Here is an 18,664-nt window from a genome sequence, read left to right as displayed (position 1 = left end):
CGGGATTGATTTGCGTGTATTGGAGTTTCGGGAGCAGTTGTTGTGAACGCAACTTCTTGGAAGAGGGAAGATTGGAAGGCAAAGTAAACGGAAACGACTTTGCGTTTTGCTATTTAAATGGGTTAATATTATGAAAAATCTCAAATCGGTATACATATGATAAATTTATCTCAAATTAGTTTTTGATAAAAAAAATTCAAACTGGTATACTTGTGACAAATTTATCTCAAAATCGGTATACTTATGAGAAATCTACCCTCTATTAGATTTCGTTAAATCTAACTATCAAATTATTTTGACAAAAAAAAACTGTTAAATTATTGAGTTGGATGGTACGTGACGGTTCACGGATATATCGATTTGGGATTTTTACCCTATGTTTATCGCAGGTCTATCAATTAGAGATTTTTTGTGGTATTAAACCAATTTAACGGAGGATAAATTTATTACAAATGTATCGGTTTGAGGTTTTTCATAGTCAAAAAAATTAGTCGAAGGCAAATTTATCACAGATGTACCAATTTAGGATTTTTGGTGGTCAAAAAAATAGTTTGGGGTGAATTTATTACGGGTGTACCAGTTTGAGGCTTTTCGTGGTTAAAAAAATAATTTGAGGTAAATTTGTCATAGATATATCAATTTGGGATTTTTCATAATATTAACCCTATTTAAATTAAAGCTTGTTGATTAAATTGGCTTAGCTCAAAGGTTGACTTCGTGAGGGCTGAGTCAACGTCGGATCATGAATCATCATCATCATCCATTTTCTATGTTGGGTTTCGCTAGGTGAAATATAATAAAATTTTGAAATTTGTAATGTTGTTGATGTCTTCTTTGGCCGGACACCAACCAAATGGAGCTCGATGGTGTACCTCGTCCTCATGTTGTTAATTATAAATCGCTAAGTTGGACGCCGGTAGCACCATATAGGACGACTGACGTTGACGTCGATAACTTTTAATTATATTTATTTTAAAAAAATTTTTTTTAAATGTTTTTTCTTTCTTTTTTTGCAACTAGAGCTTTGGCCGGCAAGGGGCTCCGGCGACCCTCGCCTAGGGCCACCGCGGCCTCCCCCAGATTAATTTTGACTGGAATATCTCGTCGAAGGCACTTAAGTGATCGTTTTTTTTCCGATTTGACATTTAACTTTTAGCATCAGAGTGAGCGCCATACATAACTTTTTAATGAGAACGTTCATCAAATTTATAGTCATAATTTTGAAGGCGTTGCTGGGCACAGTCCTTGTGCTGTTTTCGTTTTTCAAATGAATTTTCACAAACCAAAGGATAGTCAAACACATTTCTCATTGTTATCTCTGCAGGCTCTTCCAAGGGCATCAAAAAGGTAAAATTACGTTCTCGAGAAGACATTTTCCATTATCATATAAACTGCGTATGTTAATATAAAAGCAAACTTTCAATTATAAAATACGGAAGGAATGTATCAAATTTCCATCATTAACGAATATGTAACTAATTACATTTGACATTCAACCGAAGTTGCTTCCTATTTCTTATGCAATCACTCCATTCTTCTCTTCTTTATAAAACACTCATAATCGGCACGTAAACTTAAGTACGTAAATTATCGAAAAGCAGTATTTGCACCGCAGTGTTCGAGCTAAATTTCGTGTGGATATCGTTCGTAAACCCTATATGACTTAGATTTGTTTAAGAAGGACATGCTTTAAGTTTAGAATCACGTGGAACAGAAATTCATTTATGAATGCTTACCCAATGGGCTTGCGTAAACTCATGAATCAACCAAAAATTTCTTGTAAGCAGAACTTTGTGCTTCACGAAACTCATGTTCTTGTTGCTGCTTTGTTTTTTCTCTCCAAGATAGGGAAGAGTGGTTTTGTATTAAAAGCCGAAAGGAAGCTCATTTACTAAAAGCTACTCTGCTAAAGAGAGATCCGAGCTCCCTTCATAGACCAATCACTCGAATCCTTACCGAAATGAATTGTTTGGAAAATGAGAAGGAACCCTTCACCGGAAGACGCTGTGCAGCTATAAGTATAGTCATCAATCTTGTTAACAACACCTAGACCTGAACCATCTCCCACCTCCCAAAACCCAAACATCCCCCACATCATGGTTTCTTCCTTTCTGCTGTCCAACCAGTCTCCTTTAGGTGTTTTCTTCTTCTTCTTCTTCTTCTTCTTCTTGTCGGTCTTCTTGGTTGGGACCACTTCATTCCATGGTGCAGGCGTTTCTGCTTCCTCCGCTGCTTTTTCTGCTGTAGATGCGACCGGGAATAAGGATGAAGCAGTGGCTCTCCTGAATTGGAAATCTACTCTTGACAACCGTAGCCAATCTCTCCTCTCTTCGTGGCACAGCTACAATCCTTGCCTGTTTACCGGTGTTGCTTGCGACAACTACGGAGCAATAGCCCATCTGAACCTTTCCAATCTCGGTTTGAGAGGAACTCTACACGGCCTCGACTTCTCGCGCTTGACCAACTTGGTTAGCTTCGAACTGGCCTTCAACTCTATCTATGGCTCCATCCCCTCAAGTATCGGTAACCTCTCTAAACTCAACACTCTTGATCTTTGCTTCAATGAACTGTCCGGCGACATTCCTCCAAGTTTAAGTATGCTACAGAGCCTTCATTATCTGTACCTATGTGCAAACAACCTGAGCGGACCAATCCCTCAGGAGATTGGACGATTGGATTCCCTTTTGGAACTTGCTTTGTCCCAAAACAGTTTCACCGGTCCTATCCCTGTTTCGCTAGGAAACTTGAGCAGCCTGACTCATCTTAATCTATATGCAAATCAGCTTTCAGGGTCCATTCCTCCTTCTCTCGGAAAATTACGCCATTTAATCGTATTAGGCATGTCGCGAAACAAACTTTTGAGGTTCATTCTGAGCAAAATAAGTGATTTGAGAAACTTGAAGTCTCTTTTGTTATGGGAAAATGGACTTTCGGGACCCATGCCTTCAGAAATCGGGAGGCTCACTTCTCTTAATGTGCTTGACCTATCAACCAACAATATCAATGGCTCAATTCCTCATTCCATCGGAAACTTGACAAGCTTATCTTTGCTTCACCTATTTCTAAATGAATTTTCAGGACCGATACCTTCCGAAATTGGAAGCCTGGCCAATCTAACTCGACTGCACCTTGGCAACAATAAATTCTCTGGTTCCTTGCCTTCAGAATTCAATAAGTTAACACATTTGAGTCTTTTGGATCTATCTACTAATGAAATAGAGGGGGAACTGCCAGAAAATGTATGTCTTGGGAAAACATTGCAAAATGTCTCCATCTTCGATAATCATTTCACGGGTCCCATCCCCATGAGCCTAAACAACTGTAGCACATTAATCAGATTGAGGCTCGAGAGAAACCAACTTAATGGAAACATAACTGATGCTTTCGGAATATATCCCCACCTAAATTTTGTGGATTTGAGCCACAATCATTTGAGAGGTGAACTTTCGTGGAAATGGCAGCATTGTGCTAATTTGATGAGCAATCCCAAAATTAATTTTTCTTTTTTTCTCTTATTAACCATAAGGTTTTTGTGCAGGGTAGCTTCAAAAACAACGACCTTCATCAAATTTTCACTCAAAAATGTTTCTGTGGTTTCTTTAGGGGTATCAAACAACGACCTCTCTGGTGAGATACCCGCAACATTTGGAAGCATGCTTCAATTAGAGATACTGGACCTTTCCTCAAATAAGTTAAGCGGAGAGATTCCAAAGGAAATGGGAAGCCTGTCGATGCTTTTAGAACTCGACCTAAGCACAAACGCGATCATGGGAAATGTGCCAACCGAGATTGGATTTTTATACCATCTGGAAAATCTGAACTTGGCATCAAACAATTTGAGCGGATCAATACCGATGCAGCTAGGCTCATGTAAAAACTTGTTGAGCTTGAACTTGAGTAGAAACAAATTTCGGATGAGCATTCCTCCTGAGATAGGCAACGCACAAGTCCTCGAGGTTCTTGATCTGAGTAACAATAGTTTGTCAGAAAATATACCAGGAGAGCTTGCAAAACTGAACAGCTTGCAAGTTCTAAATATCTCCCACAATAGCCTATCTGGTTTCATCCCACAGTCTTTTGGTGATATGTTGGCCTTGACTTCTATCGATATATCCTACAATGACCTGGAAGGTCCTCTCCCTAATGTCAAGGCTTTCAATGAGACTCCATTCGAGGCATTTCAGCATAACAAAGGGCTTTGTGGGAACGTTGTTGGTTTACCAAAATGCAACTCCACCGAGAGCAAGAAGCACAATCGGCATGTTGGAGCTAGAATCATAGTTATCCTCATTATCTTGTTCATGGGCTTTCTCTTTTTGTCTTGTACCGTTCTAGTAATCGTCAATCATCGTGGAAGAAGGATTATCAAGAGAGAGGATAATGAAGGGGCAAATGATTTGGATTTCAAGCGTATTTTGAGTTATGATGGCAAAGTTTTCTACGATCGAATCGTTGAGGCCACGGAAGGATTTGACTCCAAGTACTATGTGGGTGAAGGAGCATATGGAATTGTTTATAAAGCCGAGATATCAGAAGGACAAACGTTTGCTGTCAAGCACAATCTCGTCATCCCAGGAAGATACTAAGATGGTTGATTTGGTACCATTTGAAAGGGAAATTCAAGCATTGACAAATATACGCCATCGCAACATCGTGAAATTTTATGGCTTCTGCTCTCATGCACAACGTTGCTTTTTGGTGTATGAGTACTTGGAAAGAGGAAGCTTGAGAACAACTTTGAACGACGATCAAAAAACATTAGAATTTCGATGGGGCGAGAGGATAAATATGGTCCGAGGAGTTGCGGATGCATTGTCCTATATGCATCATGAATGTTCTCCTCCGTTGATTCATCGAGACTTGACCAGTAACAACGTTCTATTGGACCGTGATTACGAGGCTCATGTTTCCGATTTTGGCACCGCAAGACTGTTGAGGCCGGATTCATCAAACTGGACAGCAATTGTTGGTACCATTGGGTATATTGCTCCAGGTACTTCGCAATTTTTTGTTCAATTTCAATGGCATTTGGTGTCATGCTTCTATAATTGAACTTATACTAGTTTAGTGCAGTTCCTTAGTTATTTAATCATCTTATGGAAATTTTTTATACTTATTTAGAGCTCTCAAGTTCAGTATTGATGAAAAAGCTATTCGATTTTCCTCATAAGTAAGAATTGGCAAATGTGGGAAACATCTTAATCAATCCATTCCAAGGATATTAAGTTCATGTTACCTAGAAGATGCTCGTATTTTAAGCGTCGAACGAAGATTTTTGAACTTTGCCAAAGCAGAAACTCCCATACTCAAATCAGTGTTGTAAGTTTCGACTAAAAAAAAAAAAAAACAAAAGATCAGTGTTGGAAGTGCGTATTAAGCAGAAATCTGCGATCGTAATCATCACAAGTCCCATCATGGGAAGTAGTGTTGTGAACTGGAATACAACTTACAGATTAAAAAAACGGTGCATTCTCTACTTGCAGAGTTGGCTTATTCTATAATTCCTACCGAAAAGTGCGATGTGTACAGTTTTGGAATTGTCGCATTAGAGACGATCATGGGAAAACATCCGGGAGATCATATTTCTTGGGAATGTTCATCGTCCGCCCAAACTGAGTCAATGATGTTAAAGGACGTGCTGGATTAACGTCTGTCGCCTTCTAGATTGTGCCTTCAAGATGCGCAGGATGTGGTGTTGATTGCCAAGCTAGCATTCAAGTGCTTGCAAGCCGACCCGAAGCTTCGACCTACCATGGGACAAGTCTCACGTGAACTTCGCTTTCAAGTATCTCCGGATATGCCGCTCTATGCAATTAGCTTAGAGCAACTTCGCGATCTTAATGTCAGAAATTCAGAGCATTTCAGGACATGGTAAGATTTGAACTTTTCAAGTGCTATTCTATTAGGTTTTCAATTACAATGTCGATCGCCTTTTGGATATATTCGTAGTTCTCACCTATCCCAACCATGTGATTTATGATTTTTACTGCAGAACTAGCTTCTCTATGGATCGACATCTATTGCTTTCTTCGATACGAGGTTTAAAGAACATGCAGTTTCTATTGATGTAAGAGATAATAGTACTAGCAATACGTGAACTTCTATTGATTGTGCAATGTGATATTTGAAATTTCAATTGATCGAATTAAATCAATTTTGAGAAATGTGCTCTATGATCCCGAAACTTTCAGTTGGTCCAATGGAATTCCTAACATTTTCAAATGTGTTTATGTCATCCTTTCATAATTAATATAAATGAAATACATCATGCACATTGCATACCAATTAAACAATTTGATGTTTAGTTGAAGCATAGCGAAAAATCCCTCCCTCATGCTCAATTAGACACCATTTCGGTTGAAATCTTAAATAAGAATAAAACCCCGTTATTCATATTTCACGACATGGTTAAACTTGTATTTCCTTCTATTTATATTTTCTTTTATTTTAATAAGTTTTTATTGTCCTTTTTCTGTATTTTTTAATATATATATCGTGCTTTAATTTTATTAGAAAAATCTTCCGACTAATTAAAAAGTAAAAAATATGTAGGATGACACGTTAGCAAAACACCACAAATTAATGGTGACTTCAGCATTTCCATTTTACTTTGTGTAACAGAATGATCAATCCCAAAACAGGAAAAAGTACATGTAGTGGAGGGATTGCATTGATCAAAGAAAAAGAATAGCAACAAAAGTGAGCAAATTGAAAAGGTAGAGAAACTATCAATTCATTTGAGTTTTTACTATTCACGAATCGAAACATTTAGAATAAGATTTTGATAAAGCCATCTACTCTTTAAAATCTTTGTTGAATATTGTTAAGGGAGAGGAATGCGGGTTTATCGAAATGGTTCATCCTAAAAGAAAACAAATATATTTTATGTTAGAGGCTGACGTATTTGGATAAAAAATATAAAGAATAAAAATGATTAAATCAGTTTGGCGAAAATGAGATGTAAGGTTCAATATGGATTCTTTATTTTTAAATGTACTTATCGTACTTTAAATTTATTAGAGAAAATTTTCGACAAATAAAAGTTAAAAGCTATGTAGGATGACATGTCAGCAAATCATGACAAATTAATGGTTAGATTAGCATTTTCATTTACTTGCATAATGGAACGATCGATCCCAAAATAGGAAAAAGCACATATAGTCGAGGGACTACATTGATCAAAGAAAAAGAATAAAAACAAACGTGAGCAAATTGAATAGGTAGAGAAACTGCCAATGCCTTTTAGTTTTTACTATTCATGAGAACATTCGTAATTAAATTTTGATAAAGATGACTGCTCTTTAAATCTTTGTCGAATATTATTAAGGAAGACAAATGCGGGCTTACCAAAATGGTTCATCCTAAAAGAAAACTCATATATGTTATGTTAGAGGCTGAAGTAGTTGGATAAAAAAAAATAAAGAGTAAAAACGATTCAATCAGTTTGGTGAAAATGAGAAATAAGGGTCAATATGGATTGCACCAATCGGGATGATTTACCCGGACACCATATCAAACGGAAAATATCGGTCGGATCCATAAACCAACCAGGCCTTGATCTGACCAAAAACGTAGGAGCCAATCTTAGTCGGCGAAATCTATGCCTGAATGGCCCCTAGCAAAGCTCGCATTTCGAACATTGGTCGAGCCAATTTCTCAATGCACTTCTTTTAGTACGCATGGTTGTAGTTGTTGAGCACCAGTCGCTCGTCTCCTTTCTTCAAAGATCCGAAGCAAATCGTACGCTTCTCACAATCGAAGATCCAAATTTTGTCGCAGCGATACAGCATGGCCTCCACCGTGGAAGGCACTTGCGGGAGCTATTCCATGCCGCGAGAGTCGCTAGTTGAAGCTCAACAGAGTGAACGCTAGTCGCCGTCTGATTCTTCGTCGCAATGGCAATTTCTGGGGAAGATGAAGACAGGCGAGTTCACTAGATATTGTAAACAACCGATGGTAGGTTTTGATTTTTAACATAGCCCTTCACTATCTACCAAGTGATTGAATCATTCCCTAATTCCTGATTCAATAAATTAAAGGACTAGATCAAGAATGGAGCCAATCAAAGGGATGCTCTCCCCATCTATGTCGTTTTATGTTAGGATATGAACCCCAGAAATTTTATTATATTTTATCTATTGTTTGATAAATCACATTTTTAAAGTCATATATTGCTATATCTTATCAAATCCATTGTTTGGTATGAACGACATGCTGTTGTAAATGAACTTGAAAAGGTACAAACGCAAGAAAATATGATTCAATGTTAAAAAAAAATTATAAATATACAAATGTACATAACCTCAATCAATCAATCAATCATAGTTAATGTACAATCTACATGTTAAACATAATAACCTCAATCAATCAATTCATAGTTAGTATACGATCTACACATATTAAACATAAAAAGGAGTTCATTACAACATTTTAGAGCCACATATTTGGCTATGACAAGAAAAATGTATGAATACACCAAATCCAATAAAAAAGAGAAAACATAATTATTCAATTTTGCAATTTCAAAAAATATAGTGCTTTGACTCTTTCAACAATTACGTGAAACAGAGAGGTATGGAAGAGAAGGAGTTTCGACTCTACCATCGTTCTTGTGGAGCTTCGGGGTGAATAAGGAACTACAGAGAAGTTGTGAAGCTTCAACGTGAATCAGAATTACGATGGAGAAGGAGGTGGAGGGAATTAGAAAGATGTGTTTCAATATTGAATTTATTCATTTAAAGTGGGGGTTTCTTTGATCATTTTTTTTTACTTATTTTTCCTCTCTTTTTTTATTTCTTTGTTATTCCCTTCCATCATTCGTTAGTAAAATTTTATTAAACTATGAACTACACTTATACCTAAAATATGATATAAATCAAAACAAAAATTGTCCATCATTTTTTTTGTTATTTTGAATTTTCTTTGTTTATATTAGAGTCCAAATATTTTTATATAATTTTTTAAATTAAAAAGTTTGTTATTAAAAATAAATAAATTTTTTTTACCACAAAGATAATAAATCCTATTCACCTTTGTCCTCCTCTCACATGAGTAAATTCTTATCTTGGCTACATCCCTATATATCCAACTTTATCCAATCTTGGGTAGGAATCAATTTTATCCTATCTCAACTGGTATCCTGGCTACCAATGTAGCCTTATAGGAATAAATAATCCGCATTTCTGATTTATTAGGTGTTAATTTTACAAATTTTTTCAATTCTTTTTTCCTTTTTTTTCCCTTTCAATTAGGCGTTGCTGGGCACATTCCTTGAAAGACTTGACCAAGATGAGATGAATCACAAATTGACCTAAATGACTTGTAAACAGTACTTTGGGCAATCCGCGAAACTCTTGTTCAAGTATTGGAGTCGTAGGTTCCTCTTGAAGTAACCTAACTCGTGGTGTTGTTGGTTGCTGCTTTGTTTTTCTCTTCAAGATAGGGAAGCATAGAAGTTAATCTATCTTTTCTCTCTTCATGGCACAGTAACAATCCTTGCCGCTTTACTGGTGTGGCTTGCGACGACTCCGGAGCCATCACTCATCTAAATCTTTCCTCTCTCGGTTTGAGTGAAACTCTAGATGGGATTGACTTCTCGTGCATAACCAGTTTGGTTAGCTTTGTAATTGGCAATAACTCGATCTATAGCTCCATCCCCTTGAGTATCAGTAACCTTTCCAAACCCAACTCTCTATAATCTTTACGCCAATGACCTGTCCGAGGACATTCCTCCAAGTATATGTATGTGTGAGAGTCTTCATTCTTTGTACCTATGTGCAAATCAGCTTTCTAGGCCCATTCCTCCTCCTCTTGAAAAATTAGGCAATTTAACTGTATTAGGCATTTCATGCAATAACCTTCCTGGTCTCATTCCTAGAGAGACACGTGACTTGCGGACTTTGACATCTCTTTTTTTTTTTTAATGAAAAAATGGACTCTTGGGACCCATACCTTCAGAAATCGAGAGGCTCGCTTCTCTTAATGTGCTTGACCTATCATCCAACCATATCACCGGCTCAGTTCCTCGTTCCATCGGATACTTGACAAGCTTATCTTTTCTTCACCTCTTTCAAAATGGACTTTCAAGACTGAATGCTCTAGAAATTGGAAGCCTGGCCAATGTAACTCGACTGAACGTTGCCAACAATAAATTCTTTGGTTCCTTGCCTTCTGAAAAACAATAATTTTAACACGTTTGAGACTTTTGGACCTAGCTAATAATGAAGTAGAGGGGAAACGGCCAGAAGATGTGTGCTTGGGAAAACATTGCAAAATTTATCCGTCTTCAATAATCATTTCACGGGTCTCATCCTCACGAACTTAGATAATTGTAGCACATTGATCAGATTGAGGCTTGACAGAAACCGACTTACTGGAAACATAGCATATGCTTTCGGAATATATCCCCATCTAAATTTCATGGATTTGAGCCACAATCGTTTGAGAGGCGAACTTTCGTGAAAATGGGAGCATCGTTGTAACTTGATGAGGCTAAGGATATCAAACAACCACCTCTCTAGTGAGATACCCGCAACATTTGGAAGGATGGTCCAGTTACAAAAATATTGGACCTTTCTTCAAATAATTTAAGCGGAGAGATTCTAAGGAAATCTCTGTCCACACGAAATAAAAAGGAAACAGGTTTGCTGTGAAATTTCTACTAGCAGTTTACTCATCGGTTTATACACTCTGTAACAAAAGTTTGCACCATCTAAAAGCTGTACACTACTCTTAAAGCTGTAATGTAAAACAGGAGAACTTTGATTGCATACCTGAAACTCCTATTTACAAGAGTGAACTGGACAATCCGCACTTCTAGTCGAGCTCTTATATACATCGGCAACTGAGAGAGATAAATCCCGCTTAGTTCAGCACCCCCAGCCCCTTTCTATCAGTTATCATTGAGCTTATAAACAGCATCAACATGCTCTTCCACATCCCAAAGAAAGGCACCAAAAGCAACAGCCTCTAAAACCAATCTCTTTAGGCTTGAAAATGAGGTAAGTATGATGTCATCGCTACTGATCAAACCCATCTTTCCGTCCCCAAAGAGAGCACAGCTATGCTTCTCAATTAGATCGATGGCTTCCCTGGATCTGACTTTTGCACATCTCTGCAAGGTCTCGGGGTCAAACCCCATCACATAACATCTCAACTTTTCATGGTTTCTATCCTGGATTGCTGCTTGGCCTAAAGACAATTTATCGTTCCTAAAACAACCACAAACAAGATTGTTCCACCCGTATGGCCAAAGTTTCGGAGACTCAAGGGAGTTTTTGTGGAAGACCTGGTGTCCCTGGTGAGATAAAGCTAGACTACACTCGAGGTGGTGCCTCAAAGAAGCAGATTTCAAGAAGTAACCATATAAAACAGAGGCTGCATAAAGTCGGCCAAGTTGGAGTCGTTGAATGTGAGTAGTCGCCCAGTTGTCTGTAACACTAGAATCTGCTCTCAGGCCAATGACAGCAGCAACATGCTCTTTTATCATCTCCAAAACATCGATGCCGTGAATGGATTCTAATTCCCAGTCTTTTGCAGGCCATATCTCTAATCTTCCATTGTAAATGCATCTGGAAAGCTTGGGGACCAAATGAACCCTGATCTCCGAGAACTTGTAAAGTATAAACATGTACATAACATCTTTGATTGCAACTTGACGATCACGCTCTTTGATTTCTGCAATCCTCCTGGGTTTACATGCACAATTTGATCAGATCAAAGGAAAGGTCTAAAGTTTCAGCTGGAATTGAAACGAGAAATTTCAGAAAATACATGCTTCAGTTAATAGATATGCAGGCAATCTGGCATTTTTCTTGTTTCTGATTGATCATCATCATGTCTTCAATTCACAACAAATCCCAGAAACCATGGCTACTACTTCTAACACCCAATGTTTTCCTCACTGCTCACTAAGCAGGCCAGACAGTCAAGTCGAAATTGGCACGATGCTCCTGCCATAGTCTGATGTTTCAGATGTTTAAGAAAGCCCCTTCTAGCATCATCCCCATTTCCAAGTGTCCTCCTGCCTTGAACTGTTTCAAACGCATTGTTCAATCTTGGGAAGACATTGAAAACCCAAAATTGTTGACAACTGCTTATGTTGTGAAAGTGTGAAGATTTGTAGTGCTGGCATGATATCTATCGATGGGTCAGCGAGTTAAAACTGTTAATATCAAAATAAGCAAAATATCTGTACATGCATGACAGTAGATATAACTCTATAATGTACGCTATGACAATGAGTGATATTGAAACACCCACTAGTCATGCATATCTCTCTTAAGAAACACAGCAGGCGCTTTATTTATAAAAGGTATCCTAGTTGAAACTGCTTAGACTAAAACTCATCCAAACTGTATAAATAGCAGAGAGATAATGTAGTTCTGAACAAACTCATCGTCAGATCCAGGACAAACAATTAGTAACATATATCACACTGAGAAAGAAACACAGCCAAGTAAAATTGTAGCGGGTCAGAGAAGAACTTAGACAGTACATTCTTATAATAGGGAAAAATGAGTCCAAGCATTGTTGGGTAAGGGGGCAGAGTGGTAAAGCGGGGCAATCCCTTGCAGATCCACGCTCGCTTTTTACCATTCTTCGCTATCAAGCTTCAAGCTTTCATCTTGCTCTATCAGATGTACTTAAATACCCAAAACACACTGTATTCTGCCATGCCCTTTTAGAAAGCCATTAATCTATCCCACAAGATGGCACCATATCCAAGCAGAATACTTAACTGTTTGACAGCACAGCAGCAAGGAGATGGACAAAATGCAACGTATAAAGCAAATGCGGAGCTAGCAACTCAAGGTTATCGTGCAGATACGAAAGACTTTGAAGAATCCTTTGGTTGAGTGCAGCCAAGACTCCACGACTATGCTCAAATTCTCGTAGATGGTTAAGCCTATCATCATTGATATACACCTTTCATGCATGACCATCTATATACACAAAAATACCAATAGGGCTGCTAGAGAAGTAAATGAGGTCATCTTCAGACTCTTCAGAGGCTGGATTTGTCCTTCAGCTTTTTCTATGTGAAAACATCAAATAAATGAACTCATATTCTCACGCTTGCCTCCATCTTTTCGCTTGCTTGTGAGTTCACATTCTGGGGCTCAACGGTTTTGAAACCGCCAGAACTTATACAAAGCATAAGCAAACCATCAGTGGCATGTTGGACCTCAATTCGGTGACTCATCTCATAAGCTGCCGTTACCTATTAACCAAACAGCTCTTTCTTGATTTTTCTTGCAAACAATATGCTAAATAATGATTTTATCGACCTAGATTTTCTTTTTACGCAAAAAGCTGACCGATCTCTCAAACAATTTAGACAATACGAGCAGAAACTAATCCATCTTGGATTTCCATATACAGAATCAAAGAGTTGGTATGGAGACTATATCTGTGGGATAAGCATGTTGAAGTATGACTCCTATTGGAATAAGTCCAATTCAACTCCAGAAGTCATATTTTTCATATTGCCAAAACGTACAAAAGAATCCATTTTTGTTGCTCGTTGCCATTAATAAATTTTAAACCAGCTCCATGCACTATATTCCTTAAATTCTCTCAACACAGAAGACTGATTCCATCCGGCATACCAGTCTGGCAGTTTCTGTTTGCTAAAAATGCTTTGGTAATTTGTATCTCAATGTCACGACAGAATGCTCGCTCGAGAACTATTTCCCTATCTAGAAGCAAGTAAGTAAACGAAACAACCCTCCTAATAGCTGAATGCCAAACAAAGCATATTATATTACGTAATCTAAATGAATTCACTCGCCGACTATGATCCAGCAAACTTCAAGGTTCAAACTATGCCCATCGAGATACGGACAAACCCAAACAATCGATCAACAAAGCACCCGAGTACCTGTGGAGGCAAACTTCATCGGAGCCGGCGCTGAGCAGCACACGCGAGACCGCCGCGTCGCGGTCTTCGGCCAGCTGCTTCAGCTCCTCCGCCACGGCGACGTGGAACAGCTGCCGCTGATTCTGCAGGACCCCGGTCAGGTACTTCCCCGGCGCGGACTCCGGCACCAGGGGCGTGTTCAGGCTGCTCGACTCGCAGTGGCTCGCGCCGGCGACGACGGTCAGCGATCGCCGCGGCGGGCGGCGCCCGGCGATCCTCGCGCTCGCGCCCGGCTTCTGGGGCAGGAACTTGCGGGAGGCGGGGCGTCTCGCCGCGGGAGGCAGAAACGGCGGCGGCGGCGTCCTAGTGGAGTGAGGGAGGAGACTACTGTCCATCAACCGTAGGGGGAAGCTCCAGGCTGAGAGGATTTCGAGGAATTTCGTTCGATGCGGTTAGTTCGTCGCAGAGGACAGAGAGAGAGAGGAGTTATGGAGTGGAGTGGATAGGGTTTGCAGAGGGAAAAGATAATGGACTGGTCCTGCCAGTGTCTGAACATTTTGGCAGGATTGGATTGGGAGGGGGAGATAGATAAATATCCTAAGAATAATTTCGCAATATATTTTCCTAAATTAAATAAAGAAGGAGAAATTTCGGAGAAGTGATTATGTCATTGTCAACATCATGCCCGTCTATTCGCACAGCATTTGTTAATCGGGATACGTTGCCAGCAAATCGGTCAACAGGAACTGCGCGAAGCATATGCTAATAATGCAAGAGTCGAAATTCCAATAACTTGTCCAAGACACAGATCGCTACTACACGATATGGAGTCTACGTTCTCTATCTCCACCCTCAAATTGAGAGAATATCTTTTTCTCCCTCCATCTCGAAAAATACTTCAAAATTTTATATCTTAAACGTTCAAACAAAATAGTTGATCTTATGGGTATTATGAATTTTTTTTTAAAAATTTTAAGAAAGAATAAAATTTAATGTTACTTATTGAGGATGAAATATGTAAATAAGACAATATGGTGCTTTTAAATTGATATAGCGTGAAAATGAATAATTCTAATGTACGGGAAAAAGACTAGGCATTTTCCAAACCTCAGCATGGAATGGTTGTATAATCCCTTTCGTTTCGCGAGTGCGTGCCTTTCTACCTACGACTTCCGACACTAGTGGCGCTCGTCGCCGAGCCATTGGTCTGAGTGTGTGGATCGATACGCGCGAGTAATACTACCTACATGAATCAATCTAAATGAAAACGACCGAGCAACGAGAACAAATCGCAGACTACATCCAACCGAGACGTTTCATATTCAAATACTTAATTTGCATTTTGGATCGCTTAGCTGTACAATTTTTATTACCAAATCTTATATCGACTCGCGGATTCTCGAGCTATTTTTAGTATCTCTCCGGAAGACCAAGTCACATGTCTATGATCTATGTAGAGGTGGCTCTTTTGCATCTGTTGGACGTTTGACAGATCTATCGAAAAAGTCAGACGCACGATTCGATCGGCGATCATGCTAGAGGCGATAAGTTAGGATTCATCAAAATTAAAAGATAAAAATAAAAGATAATTGCGGTGCGTCTAGGACGTAAATTGAAAACGACATAATCAAAGAAAATTATCTTTCGACAAAAAAAAAAAAGGAAATTATCTTATTATTCAATAAACCTTAAAAAAAAAATATGATGACAGAAAGTCGTTGGCTCGCGATTCCCAACGGCATGCGCGAACCCCAAAACCCAAATGGTTTTTTTTTTTTCTTCTTATCTTAATTGACACCAAATCTGGATTAGAGCTCTCATGATGACGTCAGAAACCCATCTAGAACATCGTTTTTGTTTTTTTGGTCAAAATCTAGAACACAGTTTTGGATGACCCGAGAATTATGGTATCAAAACCGAATCGCGAGCCAATAGAAGATTTCACGCATTTTAATTATGTTCAATTTTTGATTGAAAAAATAGACATTCTTTTTTCCACTTTTATTATTTTAGTTCGGTTCGGATAATTAAGTCGCATTCGAAAATCTCCAATATAATCTTCTTTTTTCTTTCGTCTTTTTGGAGGCTGCCGGCCCCTAGCCTAAAAAAAAAAAAATCAAAATCAAAATCAAAAGGAAAAATCAAAAAATAAATGAACAATAAATCAAACAATTTTAGTTCAAATTCAGTTCAATATCAATTCATTTGCACTTGATGGTTTAGTTCTTGCTTTTTTTTGCGTTCTAGGTCGGCCCTTTGCCGGCCCCTAGCCTAAAAAAACAAAAAAAAAATCAAAATCAAAATCAAAAAGAAAAATCAAAAAATAAATTGAACCGAATCAAATCAAACTGAATTTTTGGTTCAGTTCATATTCGATTCAGGACGAAATTCAATTCAATTCAGATTTGCACTTGATGGTTCAGTTCGGTGTCACGCCTTGTTTTTTTTTGGCGTTCTAGGTCGGCCCTTTGCATGCGCAGCCAGTCTTGGATCGTACGGTGACTACTTGTAATAATGAAAACATGTACATAAAACAATTTATTTAATAGGAAATTAAATGAACCGGTGTGGCGATACCGTGGTCCAAAGTTCAAAACCATCAAAACGACTGTGGCCCACGAGTCGTTTGACTGCTTTTCCCCGACGTTTGCGGAGCGGGGACATCATTCGGACCGTGAACCGCAAGTCTGCAACTAACGTTCGAGGCCGGCCGAGGGATTCGGAGGTTTCTTTCTTGACCGCTGCCCCCCACCACTCTTTGACCGAGGGATGAAAAGGACAAGTCGCCTGGTACTTGGCCGCGAATCCAATCTCTCTAGTAAGTAGACTTTTTAAACGGGTGAATTTAGTTGACGATGATACAATTCAATTTTGATCCATTTTCATATAATACAAATTAAGTTACCCATATCCGATCCTACTCATACTCAACACATCTTCGACATGGTTTATATTCTTAATACACTTTTATATTTAACTTGATTTAGGAAAATTCGTACCCAAATTAAAACGAGACTGCGTAGTGAGTAAGCGAGACGGGTTGAATCTAAGTAAATATTAAACTCATTTTCGACCCGTTTATGATCCATTTATGACTCATTGAACATTAATATCATGTTTAAACCCTTTTATGACTGCTTTATTGAATATAACTAAGCATATAACAACTCACTCTATCATATGCGGATTAAGAAATGGGTTTACGACCCATTTTGATTGATCTACTACTGAGCAGGCATGTGAATGACTCGTGCTGTGGTGCCTAATTATTGCGTGTCTCGTATAGAGAGAACTTCTCGTTTTAGAGTATCTTGATGGGATTACGGTGATAGGCTCGCCAGTGTCATGGATTCGAGTCGTGGGTGGTGCGGAGTGATTACAACGGGGTATGGCGAGCGCGAGTGAATGACTAGAGGAGGCCGTTAGGGCTCATCGCATCGCGTTGCCCCGCCCCGCCCCGCCCCGCCCCGCCCCTTGACCAACCAATCAAGACAAAGCCAACGTCTGACCCAAAAAGAAAGAAAGAAAAGGAAGACAAAGCCAACGAAGATTAGAATGGTTACTTTATATTCACTTGGCCTCCATGCTCATCGCCCACGCTTGTCGGCAAACTCGGCAGTCGGCACTTGTTAAAACTTATCAAGAAGCGGCTAATTTTCCAACGGAAAAAGTTAAATCAATTAAAAATCATAATATACACCGATTTTTTTTGGGTCAGAATATCCACCGATTTGATGACTGATAAAATGTCTTGTATTCCTTAGGGCCGGAAGTGTCAAAATCGAATTGAAAAATCGAATCGAACCGCGAATCAAACCGAATAGAAAATTTCGTGCATTTCAATCCGATTCATTTTTTGGTTGAAAAGTAACCATGCTTTTTTTTTAGATCGGTTAGTTCGGTTCGGTTATTCAAAGCGCACTAAAAATCTTCAAATAATCACTCTTTTTCATTTTTTTTTTTTGTTTTCTTTCTTTGCTTTTGTTTTCTCTTTTAGGGCGATCAAGGGGCCACGACCCCTCGCCCAAGGGTCGGTGGGGGTTGCCAGCCCTCTTTGGCCCTCACCTAAGGGTCACCGACCCTCAGCTGATGGCTGGTGGCTTAGCTTGACTTGAACCCAAAAAGGGGGAAAAAACAAGAGGACAAGAAAAATCGAAAATCGAACCGAACCGAACTGGATTTTTGGTTCAATTCATTTACAGTTCGGGCGATATTCGGTTCAATTCAAGTTTACACCATGACAATTTAGTTTGCTTCGATTTTCTTGAAAAATCAAACTAAACCGAACCATTGATACCCCTACCTACAACAACATTAAAATCTGCAAAAACTAGTTCCATTAATAAGACAGGAAAGTCATCAAGACCTTGCTGGCTGCTAGATACTTATTAATTCCCTAGTAGTTGTTTGGGTAGGAACCCTTTTTTGGAATATGTTCGATGTGCCCATTTTTCCTAAACGAATTCGTTTGTATCTTAACAAACCAATCACGCGGTCCAGAGACTAAATTGCGCACGTACCAAAAATTTAATGATCACATGATATATTGAACCTAAGTTATGGATCATTTATATTGTTTTTCCAATAAATGAAATAGAGCAATCATCCCAGAACTTGGTCCAACATGTCCAACGTGGCAGGGGTGCACGAGAGGTTCAAGATTGGTAATAGTCGCGCCCATTCATTGTCTCTTGGGCCTATTGGATTTCCCCCATGATAGGACTCTGTCGTTCGGAAGCAGAGACTCCGCCTGGAGAAAATTATCAAAAAAAAAAACCCTAATAAATTTGTCAATTCAATTAT

General features: G+C 38.9%; 3 protein-coding genes across 3 annotated transcripts; 2 read left to right on the top strand and 1 right to left on the bottom strand.

Annotated features, from left to right (window-relative positions):
• Positions 1-2,096: 2,096 nt before the first annotated feature.
• Positions 2,097-4,381, top strand: LOC115753336 (MDIS1-interacting receptor like kinase 2-like). The gene is made up of 3 exons (XM_048275870.1): positions 2,097-3,438; positions 3,604-4,258; positions 4,336-4,381. Exons 1-3 carry the CDS (start codon positions 2,097-2,099, stop codon positions 4,379-4,381), a joined length of 2,043 nt encoding a protein of 680 aa, XP_048131827.1.
• LOC115753335 (MDIS1-interacting receptor like kinase 2-like) lies at positions 4,335-5,647 on the top strand. Its single transcript, XM_030691902.2, has 2 exons — positions 4,335-4,993; positions 5,484-5,647. The coding sequence occupies exons 1-2, from the start codon at positions 4,423-4,425 to the stop codon at positions 5,645-5,647; spliced, it is 735 nt and encodes a 244-aa protein (XP_030547762.2). The 5' UTR covers positions 4,335-4,422.
• A 4,980-nt stretch (positions 5,648-10,627) lies between these two features.
• Positions 10,628-14,426, bottom strand: LOC115753355 (UV-B-induced protein At3g17800, chloroplastic). The gene is made up of 2 exons (XM_030691927.2): positions 13,883-14,426; positions 10,628-11,687 (listed from the first exon to the last, which is right to left on the bottom strand). Exons 1-2 carry the CDS (start codon positions 14,254-14,256, stop codon positions 10,892-10,894), a joined length of 1,170 nt encoding a protein of 389 aa, XP_030547787.1. The 5' UTR covers positions 14,257-14,426; the 3' UTR covers positions 10,628-10,891.
• Between the last annotated feature and the right edge of the window lie 4,238 nt (positions 14,427-18,664).

This window comes from Rhodamnia argentea, chromosome 1 (assembly GCF_020921035.1).
Source record: "Rhodamnia argentea isolate NSW1041297 chromosome 1, ASM2092103v1, whole genome shotgun sequence".
NCBI classification, from domain to species: Eukaryota; Viridiplantae; Streptophyta; class Magnoliopsida; order Myrtales; family Myrtaceae; genus Rhodamnia; species Rhodamnia argentea.
The sequence above is the reverse complement of the archived record's forward strand: the minus strand, read 5'-3'. Positions and strand labels throughout refer to the sequence as shown.